A 14,022-nucleotide genomic window follows, 5' to 3' on the forward strand; every position below is an offset into this window, starting at 1 on the left:
CGTCTAACTTCAGGATTTTATAGTGAATTTCAGTGTTTCAAACGTTGGGATCAGTGTGTTATTTTCTCTAACGCAGTTTGCACGGAGAGTCTTAAAAGTTCAAATAATTGACTTTAAAAATCCACCAACCGACTCTATGAACCAATTTTAGTATGAAATTGGGACGAAATGGATTTGCCTCTCAGATGGAATCCAGGTGCCGTTTAATTGATTGATTGATTTTAACGCATTGATCTGTCTCTATAGAGCCGCTATTATGCAAAACCAATCAATTTATACAATAAAAGAATGATGCAAAACTAATTATGAACGCCGGTAATAAAATCATCAATATTATATGGAAATAGAAAATAAAAACAAACACCACAGTTGTTTAAAAATGGTTTAGATATAATATAATGTACACAGATGATTTCTGTAATGTCCCCATCCCACAAGGTGCGGAATTTTCGTTTGATTTAATGTAATAAAACCCAAACATTTTTACATGTCTCAAATATTTGATACAATCTTAAAAAGAAGTATCAGCACCTTCGTACTGTAACACTACTGTATACATAATTCATTATAACATGTAATTTTTCTCGTTGTGCAGTTAACGCTCATAAAAATGGCCGCGGGGACTTGAAAATTGTGCTTTGATAGAGTTCACCGAAACTTGATCTTGAATAAAGCTTGAAGTTACTTTCTCGTGCACAGCAGAAGAAATGGCAAAACTTATCACCATAAATTATGCTGTTTTTTATACCTTGGACCGGAATAATTCGGATTCATGCCAGTGCGTCTATCCTCATCATAATAGTTTTTACTTAATTATTAATAATCAAATCAATCATCTAAAACTGAAAATGATCTATGAACGCGTTTTTGTATTAGTTACGGGTCCATACCTCAAATTAGATTATTAATATTAAATGTTTAAGCAAATGTTTCCTGCTCAACTGAGAAAAGAGAGCAAACAAGTAAACTGATGTAGCTTCCTAAAGTACTTCAAAACGTAGTCCCAATGCGTGACTCTAGTTACCACCCTTGACGGTCACAGACGGAAGTGATAATTACGTCACGAGTTGGAGTATTCAAAACGGTATTAAATACTCATTTTTTCCAACCTGGGTATTCAACTTAATTCTGCGCCTCGAGTTAAAGGAACAACTTATTTCATACATCCAGTCTAAGGACCTATAATACGTGGAATAGTATATATTTAAGTAATTACTCAGCACGGAAATCATAGATAGATCCTATAGTTGTTTTGCAGTGTAAGAATTGTATGAAGCAAACTAATACAGACAAACATTCTAAACTACAACCAGCATTACCTAAACTCTAATTCTTTTAATCCGGACATAGCTCTTTGATGCTTGGCAAATTTAGGACACGTCAGTATGAAATAAGACACAAAAATATCCAATTTATACACCATACCACGCTTTCCGATAAGGGTAGGAGCACCGTCCTGGAACTGTAAATCACTAGGCAGTATCATTTAAAGTTGTGAGAGAATGGTTTAAAAACTACTAAATTTGTAAACTTCATGAACACTCAATTGTTGATTAAAGGCAACTTAAAGCAATCCGACTGAGTATCTATGTTTCCTTCATTTTGAAAAAAGATTTCTGTCCTTTCCGACAACAAAGAAAGAAATCATAATGCTTAACATCTTAAGCTCAAGAAATTAATATAAAATTATCTTAAAGGACATTCGCTTGCATTGTGTAAACGACGTCATTTAGATTCAAGGTAGCCATTAGCATTTTCCGTTTGATAACGTATTCTCCGTTGGCGATTTCGGCATTTTCCGGTATTTTCCGTTTGATAACGTATTCTCCGCAGGAGATTTCGGCATTTTCCGGTATTTTCCGTTTGATAGCATATTCTCCGTAGGCGATTTCGGCATTTTTCGGTATTTTCTGGTATTTTCCGTTTGATAACATACTCTCCGTAGGAGATTTCGGCATTTTCCGGTATTTTCCGTTTGATAACATGTTCTCTATGGGCGATTTCGGCATTTTCCGGTATTTTCTGGTATTTTCCATTTGATAACATATTCTCCGTATGCGATTTCAGCATTTTTCGGTTGTTATTCAGTTTCGTTTGAAGAATGTTGAATAGTATACGAAAATACGTTATCTCGCGGATTTTAACGGATTACTACCTTAAATGGCTGTATCCATATCCAGCCATTTCTTTGAATATCAGACAACCATTGTTTTTCAGTTTTGGTAAATTTAAAAACATTTCAATGTTATGAATAGCTGCACGATGTATTGTAATCAAACTTTTGTCAATGTTAGGTATTTCTTCCCATTTCAGAATGCGTTTGGATCATAATCCAAAGAGCGGATGATCTACCTTAGAATGTTATAAATTTATTTATAGTTTTAAATACTGACATGACATTGGCACGACGCAAATTTATATGATCAGAAACAATGTATTGATTATGTTTTGACAAACGCTTTATTTTCCAAGATGTAAAAAAATGGCTAACTCATTTTACTTCATTGAAAGCATGTTTATCTATCAGTTTTTACCTGATTTTTTTTTCAGTGTCCTTCAAAAGAAACTTCACAGCAATATCTAGAAAACCACAATAAAAATATTAAGATATATCTATAGGGTAACATTATGAAGAAACCACTATAATTTAACTATATATTGTCGACAAATGAAAACCCAGGTGATTAATATAGTAGTACCAATTATCTCTAAAGATAATGGAAATTTGATTGATATTGCACAACATTTGTATTGCGCAGTATCTTCGTGCTGAAGCAGCATTGTGGTGGACTTTTGAGTGGTTATTAAACTGGCACTTTTTTACGTTTATTGATTACCAAAACCACTAGATTCTGTATAAGAATACAAGTGTATATTTTCGTGCATTTTAATAATTCATCTAGAACTATGGAAATAAATAAACGAAGTTAGCATTTACTTTTCTTGACGGAAAGTCGTTTCCCAAGATTTATCTGTCAAACGTAATCGGTAGGGGATGAAGTGCTATTATTATTTTTTTTTTTGCAATTAATGGATATTTATATTAACAGCACTCTGATACAATAGAAATGGAGAGACTAAATAAAATGCTGTTTATTAGTACATTTTTCCTTGTTTATTTTAACATCATTGTTTGTGTATATAGACAAGCTACTTTCGACTCAGTGACTGATTTAGAAATGCAAACTGCAATTTCAACCATGACCCATACAACAGACATATCATGTGGAAGATTCTGTGACAACTTGAATGGATGCATTTCATTTAGTTTTGAAGCATCGACAAACACTTGTAAATTATACGACACAGACCCATTAATCGCTGCGTCGGACAGTGTTGCAACTGAAGGAAGTATGTTATACGTCAGAGGTAAGGGAAGTTCCATCTTTATTAATTGAAACAGAAATTTTTTGAATTAATACTATTAAATAAACAAACACAACGCGACGCTACGAAACCAGAAACACACCATTTGACAGAGACCCCAGCGCCCCATATATCATTCAAATATAATTCTAGCTAGACCAATATTCTAGACTGCTCTACAAAAACATTGTCTATAATAATTTGTCAGTCGAAACTAAGTTTTGCAAGAAACTGTTTTTTTCTCCTGTTTTGTTACAATGACATTGGCTTTGATCCATGGAATACAAGCTAGGTCCTCATATAAGCATTAACAACAACGTGACATTATCCCCAGCAGCCGCAAATACAATCCAAAACTAGTTCAACATATACATTAAGATTGATGCCAGCAGGTCATCCAAAATTAATCTTTTTGTCGAAGTTTATCTATTTTAGGAACATTGGTCTTGACTTAGTTGCCCAAAATGCAATCTGAGCGGTTTCACTCAACGTAAGTTACATAGAAATATCTCATTCCCAACTCTAGTTATTGAGCAGGATTCATTTGTCTATCATTAGTCGCACAGAATTTGACCTTGAACCTAACGTGGCACTTAACAACACAATACTTATCTACGAAAGACCCGTGGTGACATTTCAACTTCATTATTTCACGATTTCTGCTTCCTAATTTCACGATTTCCACTTCATGAATTCACGATTTCACGATTTCTACTTCATGAATTCATGAATTCACGATTTCATGATTTCAAGAAAAAACTTCACGATTTCATGATTTCACGATTTCTTGATTTCACGATTTCAACTTCATGAATTCACGATTTCACGATTTCTGCTTCCTGAATTCACGATTTCCACTTATGAATTCACGATTTCACGATTTCCACTTCATGAATTCAGGATTTCACGAAAAAACTTCACGATTTCTTGATTTCACGATTTCCACTTCATGAATTCACGATTTCACGATTTCTGCTTACTGAATTCACGATTTCCACTTCACGAATTCACAATTTCACGATTTCCACTTCATGAATTCACGACTTCCACTTCACGAATTCTCGATTTCACAATTTCTACTTCATGAATTCACGATTTCACGATTTCCACTTCACGAATTCACGATTTCCACTTCGCGAATTCACGATTTCACAATTTCCACTTCATGAATTCACGAATTCACGATTTCCACTTCACGAATTCACGATTTCCACTTCACGAATTCACGATTTCACAATTTCCACTTCATGAATTCACGATTTCTACTTCACGAATTCACGATTTCCACTTCACGAATTCACGATTTCAACTTCATGAATTCACGATTTCCCACCGATTCGTGATGAAATCGAATCGTGAATTCAGTGAAATGGAATCGATTCTGATGAATCGATTCATGAATAATCGTGAATGTGAATTCATGAAGTGGAATCGTAATTCGGAAGAGAAATCGTGAAATCGTGAATTCATGAGTGGAAATGTGAAATCGAGAATTCGTGAGTGAAAGTGAATATGAGGAAATCGTGAAATCGTGAATTCATGAAGTGGAAATCGTGAATTCAGGAAGCAGAAATCGTGAAATCGTGAATTCATGAAGTGGAAATCGTGAAATCAAGAAATCGTGAAGTTTTTTCGTGAAATCGTGAATTCGTGAAATCGTGAATTCATGAAGTGGAAATCTAGAAATCGTGAATTCATGAAGTGGAAATCGTGAAATCAGGAAGCAGAAATCGTGAATTCGTGAATTCATGAAGTGGAAATCGTGAAATCAGGAAGCAGAAATCGTGAAATAATGAAGTTGAAATGTCACCATGGGTCTTTCGTACTTATCCATATAAGTCTGCTATACACCAAGTTTTGATGACAGCGCGTCATTCCGAACTTACATTAATGACGGGAGACTGTTTTCGTTTTTATTTTAGTTACTGACCACAGCGGCTCCAAATGTTATGTATACCTTTTTTCTCTAGTAAGCCATATGTTATTAAGTTTTATATGTGATACGTCAATTCTTGGTTCGAGTTATTGAGTAAATCCATATTTTTCTTGGATACCAGGCGGGGATTTCCGGTATGTTTATCGGTGCTGGAAAAATCCATCTTACACCCCGGGGTGTAAGATGACTCTGGTGCTGTAAATGACGTATTACGAACTACATATATGTATCAATTTACATTTTATTTCATAAAAACGGAATAAAAATCCGATACCTTGACAGTTCCTCTTGTTTCCTTATAGTATATTTCTCGATTAAAAAAAAACGTTATTATATCAAAAATTCATAACGTTACGCTGCAACTGATAAAACAAAACCGGAACTAAACGTTGCAACATGTTATTTGTCTTAGAAACGTCATGACGTCTTTCCTGTTTACGGACGTTTGTTTCCCGCGCTTTGTTTAAATACGCAGCTAGAAGAAATAGTTCTAAAAAGAAAGCCGTTCAATTAATTTTTATTTCTTTAATATGGTATGCAAGAAAAAGATTCTGTCACCGGTTGTAGGTGCAGATGGGAATATCCGGCTCTCGGGCAACTGTTTACGCGGTTACTCGGCTGGAGCCTCGTAACCGCCTAAACAGTTACCCTCGAGGCCGGAAATTCCCATCTGCACCTACAAACGGTGAAAGAATCTTGTATCATCCAAATTTAAAAAAAACAAAATATGCTTTAAATGCAGTCCTAATCATTCAAAACTGCAAGTATCATGCATGGTACACATTGTATACAGGCATGTCTGAAACATTTCTGATCCGGTTCTCATTTTTGTAGGAATTTGTAAATGTACCAAAATACTCTACCATATAATCGGTATTTTGGTGCTTTTTTCAGATTGCAAAAGCGGCTGGATGATATTTGGCGAATCTTGTTATTTGTTTTCAACGACGAAACTAAATTGGGCTTCTTTTAAGGTTTGGAAATATTAAAATTGTTTAGAAATTCACATTGCATGTATCAAATCATTCTATATTCATTACAAACGTGCTGGAAGCGAGGATTTTCTCCCTCGGCATTTATCGGCATGTTCCGGAAATGTGTAAAACTGGATGTTGCATGCTTAGTGTTAACATTAAACTGTCAGGGTGGCTGAAGTGTCGACAGAAAGTCGTTGGAACGCCTTTGTGTAAAGTTTAACAATTTTACTGGTATTTACAGGATGCAGACTCTAGAGTGATTTGAATAATCTAAAAGCTTTCAACACAATCTTACTAAACAATTGTTAAATTGAATTATTTAAGGTAAATGTGTATTACTTGATTGGCAAGCTATTTATTTGATAGATCCGTATAATGCCAGGTAGTCCAACTAGTGACGTAATTATCACTTTCATTTCATTTCAGTCTGATATTACGGCCAACTCTGCCATGTCCGAACGTAGGCGTTATCATTAAAATATGAACATAAATTATAAGCTTCACAGTATGAAAAACGAAAGAAATATACATTTATCTCGTGAACAGAAATGTTATTTGACATGCTCTGTATAAAAATCTATAGAAAAACAGATCTATCAAATACATGCATGAACGTACAGCCTTTAGCACAATGTGAAGTCGTATTCGATTTGTTCACCAAAGTTTATTACGGGTGTTCGTGAAGGAACAAGCACATGAGAATATATGTGAATATTTCTCTCCCAATATTTGTTCTGTCTTCAAATTTCATAATTCAACTTTTTATCGTAGTAAATGTACTTGGCCCATGATCTCTTGCCAGTACGCAAGACCTCGGACATGACATTATCAAAACATTTTTTTTTCAGTGTTAACGTTATACTTGTAAACATTACTTGCTTCATTCTTATCATACCCGCCCGCTTAGCTCAATAGGGAGAGCGTCGGTCTACGGATCGCGGAGTCGTATGTTCGATCCTCGGGCGGGGCGTATGTTCTCCGTGACGATTTGATAAAAGACATTGTGTCTGAAATCATTCGTCCTCCACCTCTAATTCATGTGGGAAGTTGGCAGTTACTTGCGGAGAACAGGTTTGTACTGGTACAGAATCCAGGAACATTGGTTAGGTTAACTTCTCGCCGTTACATGACTGAAATGCTGTTGAAAAACGGCGTTAACCCCCCCCCCCCCCCCCAAAAAAAAAAAAAAAAAAACAACAAAAAAAAAAAAAACAAACAAAGAAACCAACATTCTTATCATAGTAATAAATATATTATTTTAAATCCATGTATTAAGATATGATAATATAAATACGAGAATGAAACAGATAAGGTAAACTCGGACGGAGTTAAGTCATGGGAATGATAGATAAAAAAGCCTAGACACTATGCCGAAGGAAAGAGATATAAAAAGCCGAGAAGTTTTGCCGTGGAAACGAGATATAAAAAGCCCAGAAACTATGTCTCTGGAACGAGATTACAAAATAAAAAAACCGGACCAATATGTCGTGGGAACGAGATAAAAATAAATGTAAAGATCTATATTTTTGTAATGTCGTGAGGTAGAAAATCCTAAAGTGGGTACCGTGCGCACAAGATAAAAAAAAAATAACCCGAGCCAAGTCATGGGAAAGTGATTGGAACATAAGTTGATACACAACATTGTTAGAAGTTAGGAGAGAGTAAAAATGCTTGATAACCTCACTCTGCTCCTGCATGTTCTTTAATTAAATTTCTTTATTTTTCCCTATAGGAATATTGTGCGTCTTTGGGAGCACAGCTAGTCAAAGTAACATATGATGCAGAACACCAGTTTATTAGGCAGACAGTATCTAGTAAGTACCATAAGTACCATATAGTTGATATGATGAAAATGTGTCGATTGACTTTTCCAGCGATAACTACGAAATTTGTACATGCTTAAACTTTATATCAAAACAAGTATGTCCTCATTTTTGTTTAGAATAAGATAACTGTTTATCATATTGCATTCCTTTTTACAAAAAGGCTTTATTAATAATAAATACTTTGCAATTCATATCACAATAAATTTCGTTTAATAATAAAAAAACTTACGCAGTATATCAAAAAGGAAACCATTAAAAAGCAACTGTACATTATAACAGTTTTCAATGACAATATGTGGATGTCAAAGTCTAGTTGAGCTAAACGATGTCCCAGTAACGGTAGTTGTACTGTCAAATCATCATCTTATGTCTGTACTTCTTTTGCCATTTTTTTGCTTCTTCAAACAATCAGTAGCAAACCCTTTTAAAGAACTAGTCGATAGATATCAATAAATCAAAATATGTTGAACGCAGAAATTAATGACTGAATAATGTTTTTTCTGCGGGCTTAAACTGAAGTACTTTTATTTCTAAGCAATTGTGAATAAAGATTAAAAGAATACAATGCAATTATGTGAGTTTTAGGCATTTATCTTAATATAAAACACTTGTGCAGTAAAAATACTGAATACTAGTATATATGAAATTTATATTATAGTGACGGTGATTGCACCTTTACGATATAATCATTTTACAGTTTTTTTGATAAGTTGAGTATTCATTATTATGATAAAGACATAGACTGTTTTTGTTTGTCAACAAAACCAAATTATGGAGTTTTCACTATATTGCGTTTAGTCGCAACATTAATTTATGAGATAGATATTTACAGTAAATATTTGATAAAAAATAGACGGAGCTTAACAGCACGTTATAAAACACGTTTATTACATGATACAAGTTCAAACTGAGTTTTTTAGTGCTATTCTAAACAAATTCCTTTATCATATATATTAAGTATCTGATAGAAGGGGTTTCCCTGAGAGGCTTGATTTATTACATCAAAAATGTGTCATAGCTTGATATCAGGAAATCGATTTTTTCTAAAAAGAAATCATTTCTTGATATAAGATATTAAATTTTCGATATCAGGGAATGGTCAGTATTTCTTGTATGAAGAAATTAAAGTTTTGATACTTTTTTTTTTTTTATAAAAATCGAATTCCTGATACCTATTTCTTGATATCAAGGATGTAAATTCTTGATACTGGGCCCTGAACTTCTGGTAATTTCTGTACTTTTTGAATCAGATCGACTTGGATGTAACCGTCAAGGCGATGCTTGAAGTTATCCGAATCTTGTGTAATGTACGGTTTGCAATTCAGAGGATTTTAATGATAGTGATCCATCAATAACCTCGAAACTAATATTAATCGGGCGTAACAATCTCATCTGTACTGAGCATCAAGGAGTAAAATCATTCCAGGCTCATATTATACTGGTAAAAATATTCATACAAGAGGGCTTTTAAGTTGTAGTTTATAGATGGCTTCATCAAAAGGACAAGCGAAGAATATTGAAGTTTAGGCTTTGTATCCCGTATGTTTAAGACATTGACAGATTTACCTGTTGAGCTCGCAATATAAACCAATTTAAAACATTGGTAACATGAGGGAGATATATTGGCTTTACAGGCTGTGCAGTTTATCAAATGACATTCACTTTAGTTTGTCAGCTAGTCCTGAAAAAGAGGGCCTTTTTCATTGTTCACTTCAACATATATACTATATAGACGTAGGCACATCCCATGGTCGCTTTTCGGGTATCTTGGCAGAACTAAAGATGCAGTTTAGATATTATGAATTATAAATGGAATAAAATACTCCAGATCATACAAATACCTTCATTGAGAGATCTTCGACATATATTTGAAACTTTTACATACAGACATATATATTCAATGATTTGTATGTCATATTTAATAGTATTTTTGTCTAGTTTCTTCCATTATTCCTTAAGATCAATTTCAATAAAATCTGTGAAAAGATCCTTTGGAAACATAGAATGCAACCAAGCAGATTAATAGCAGACTCGGTTTCATTGACTCTGTTTATGAGGGGTAATGGAAAGTACCACATCCCTCACGCCCCCTGCCACCGTCTAAAGTGGAATTCTATTAAATATATATGGAATGGACTCCACGGTCCAAAAGGACCATAAAATATAACAACACTGACTTTTTGCGGCCGTCACACGGCACTTAAAGATTGCTGTTGTGACAGTTAATAAAATCTGTAAGAAGATCCTTTGGAAGCATATAAGCAAACAAGCCACTTTAGGGTCTTTAGTATGTGCTTCTACTGTTGTATTTTCATGATTCTCGTGATTCCTTATACTCTATAGGTTATTTGGGCTGCGCACAGAGACTTTAAATTTTATTTCTCGTGTGTTATGAAATTGACTTTTATAGTTTTAAGACGTCCGTATGGCTAAATTATTTGTCTTGATGGAACAACAAACATTGGGCCAAGTCTTCTGGAAACAGACGACGTAAATGATTGTCCGCTAATGGCCGAAACAAAGTTTAAAACCTTTCTTAAATACAATGTAGAATTTAAAGTTTGCTTCAGTTCTATTTTGTTGACAATTTGCATATCAGTATTGACTTGAAACGCAAGCCAGCAGAAACGATAAATTAATAATAAAATCTGTAGTCATGCAGCAAACGATTCACGCTTAAAGATCTTAAGGTTATAACGATCATTGTCAATTTTCTTATGTGGCAAAACCGCCAAATGCTCACATGTTCCACATAGTGAAACTACTACTATACTGTCAAAACTCCATGGAACTCGAATCATTTAAAACTCTGCCGAATTGAATAAATTTTAAAGCGACACTATCGCTTTCGAGAAATTAAATAAAGTGATTCAAGGTTGTTCTGCACATTCGGATCATTTTTTTTTCTACAAAGTAGAATTTGATTAAATCCTGGTTTTCAAAACTTCAGATTATATTTGGGACATTCAGCAAATAAAAAAGACAGGGTCGTGTGCTCAATATTTTGCTGATTAGAAATATTTTGACCTCATTTAAGTTTTCATAATGGAAGTCTATGGGAAAATCATAATTTTGATACAGATTTTTTTTCTCTACAAAGTAGACTTTAATGAATCTTCTCAAAGTCGTTAATACACATGTGGCATATCATATGATGAAAGAAAATGTACAGGTCCGTGTGCTTGTTTTTGAGATATTTGCCCATGATTAAAGAGGTCCGCGCACTTCAAGCTTGTTTGGAATTATTTAATGTATCCGATGTTTTAATATCATACTTTAACTTTAGAAAGATAGTATCTTTGCAGTTGTAACAAATTTTCTCACTGATTGTCATCAATACATTTCCGTATGCCGAATCCAGGTTTTGTTTTATTTTTCCCGGATAAATGACGTTACGCCATTATTTCAGGTTTATCAAACGTGCAGAACTAACTTTAACTTGAAGGAATTCCAAGCCCTGTCAACCAAAGTATAAATTATTTGCTATTCAATGAAATGAAATAAAAATCAATATTTTTTTTTTGTATTACAAAAGTGCCTTGTTCACTAAATAACTAAATATAGGAAATATTGGAAACGGCTTGCAGTTCAAGATAGTAAATAATTTTGATATCCAACGATAATAATGTCATATGACAATCTGACCAGGTACATTGATGCTCTTCCACTCCTATCTCACTATATTCACATGAAAAGGAGGAAAAGGAATGATTGTACCTGTTAGCTCTTAAAAAAGAGATGGATTCTGGACAGGAATACCGCTGTAAACATGCAATAACTGACACGTTTTCCCTCCCCCACTCCATTCCCTTCTCTTGAGAAAACAAAGTATGAAAACTTATATAAAGGTCATTTTGTTAAAATATGTCAGCGTGAGCATACAATATATAAAGGATTCAAATGAATCAAACCACAAGTTTTAATGATGAATTAAGGCTTTTTAAAGGAGTTTTGGTCTTTAACTTTAGGCAAAGGTAAGAACTTCTTTTGGATCGGGGCACGGTACAACAGTACGATCAAGGAGCACCGGTGGATTGACGGCACCGAGATGACATTCAATGGTTGGCACCCAGAAAGACCGGGAACTAAGACAGGATGTGCTGATTACTTAGATATATTCAACTGGCTTTGGAATTCACACAACGACTGTGTCAATACATATGGTGCATGTATATGTGAAAAAAGTAAGTATCATGCTTTTAAATATAGGTTTTGGACACCGTAGCTCTGTGGTTAAAGCGCAGGACTGAAAATCTTCCTAAGTTTGTCATGGCGTGGGTTAAAATAGATGACATCTGAAAACAGCCAGTTTGTGCATTGTGTCACTTTGCATATTTTCAAAACAAAGGGATGTTTTTGATGAATCGACAATATCTGGAAGTTTGCAGGATGAAAATTTTTGATATTCTTGAAATTAAGTGCCACGTATTTAGGTTATAGTATTCTGACCAGTCTTAATTATTATCCACTATAAAATGAAATACCGATCATGGTAGTAAATATCACCAAATGATTTCATTTTTACTGGACTATTTTTTATGTCCTTTTGGTCCATTTGTTTCAGGGCGCGTGTGACAGACTATAACCACAAAGTGGAACTTATAGGGGAATACAGAAGGAACACCCGGAAAAAGCTTCTTTGGATGTCAGCAACATTTTTTCAATGCATATATGTTTGTAATAAAAGCTTTTGCCTATTCGTTACGTCTGTAAAATTGTTTTTACAGGCCTATTCTATACTATTTACAGAGATTAACCCGTTATAATGATCCTATACAATAACGTCGCTGTGGTATTTCTTGAATGTTGAATGTTGATATGTTCATCGTTTAGAATACATTAATGGATGTAAAGCCAGTATCAGTTAATTGCTAGATTTTCATCCGATTATATCATAAAATGGGGGATGGGGCGTGCGTGTGTTTGAAGGCGGGGGGGGGGGGGTTTGATTTTTTTATTGTTTACTTTGCTTAGACGACAGCTTTGCTGGTGAGAATACAATTCGTAATTGTCGTTTCGCAAAAGGGATTATAAATATGCGTTTCTAGATATAAAAACCACCAGCCATGCGTTTTACTGCACCATTATGTTTTGTTGTTCTCCTATAACTTAATAAAGATACATTTTAAACATATCTGTTGTTCCTGTTTTACCAAATGTCAACTTTTTTGCCAGAGATACACATTTTGCAAGTAGGGTAGTTTTCCTTCGTTTCAACAAGATTTTTCTCTGTTGCACAATTGAAGCAAACCGAGGAAACTCCTGCTGAAAAACAGAAATATCTAGGCTGAGATTTCTTCGGACAGAACATATATGATATACCATATCACATCAGTAAGAATGTTTTCAAGGTTCTTGCTAAAAAGATTCACTATTTCTATTCACTATTACTCAAAAGGCCAGCATTTTGATCTTTCTACCAGTCAATAATATCACTGTGTAATTTTAGCTAATTGTTTGTCACATTTGTATTACTTTGCTGAAATGCGACTAGCCTTGGCTGATGGTGACATCAACGGTGTAGAAAGCATTATGCTGTAAAGCACAACTACAGAACCATTTTTATGACCAAAACATGTTAAACTCAACTTGAATCATATAAGCTATCAATTCTTTAATTTCAACATGGCAAACATACTTTCCCGGTCAGAGTGCTGAGAGGAACCTACTCAACCCTACCCCGTCGTGGGAGTGGGAAGTAGCAGAAGACCATCTTCAGTTGTCCTTACATCACCTCCCACCACCCCCAACTTATAATGCCGAAACAATCCTCAATGAAGATGATAAAATCCATGGAAATTTGGTTATAATACAAAACCATATACTATCATTACGTGTATGTCTTCCATAATATCCTTTTATAAAAACTTCTTAATATATGTAAATTAAATAGAAGGAGTCGGTTTTGCACCTTGGG

The 14,022-nt window shown here is 34.3% G+C and overlaps 1 protein-coding gene across 1 annotated transcript; it reads left to right on the plus strand.

Moving 5' to 3' along the window:
- The first annotated feature begins 2,785 nt into the window (after positions 1-2,785).
- LOC123529796 (ladderlectin-like) lies at positions 2,786-13,010 on the plus strand. Its single transcript, XM_045310324.2, has 5 exons — positions 2,786-3,369; positions 6,197-6,276; positions 8,012-8,093; positions 12,074-12,289; positions 12,670-13,010. Exons 1-5 carry the CDS (start codon positions 3,069-3,071, stop codon positions 12,678-12,680), a joined length of 690 nt encoding a protein of 229 aa, XP_045166259.2. The 5' UTR covers positions 2,786-3,068; the 3' UTR covers positions 12,681-13,010.
- Positions 13,011-14,022: the final 1,012 nt, after the last annotated feature.

Source organism: Mercenaria mercenaria, chromosome 13 (genome assembly GCF_021730395.1).
Source record: "Mercenaria mercenaria strain notata chromosome 13, MADL_Memer_1, whole genome shotgun sequence".
Taxonomy (NCBI): domain Eukaryota; kingdom Metazoa; phylum Mollusca; class Bivalvia; order Venerida; family Veneridae; genus Mercenaria; species Mercenaria mercenaria.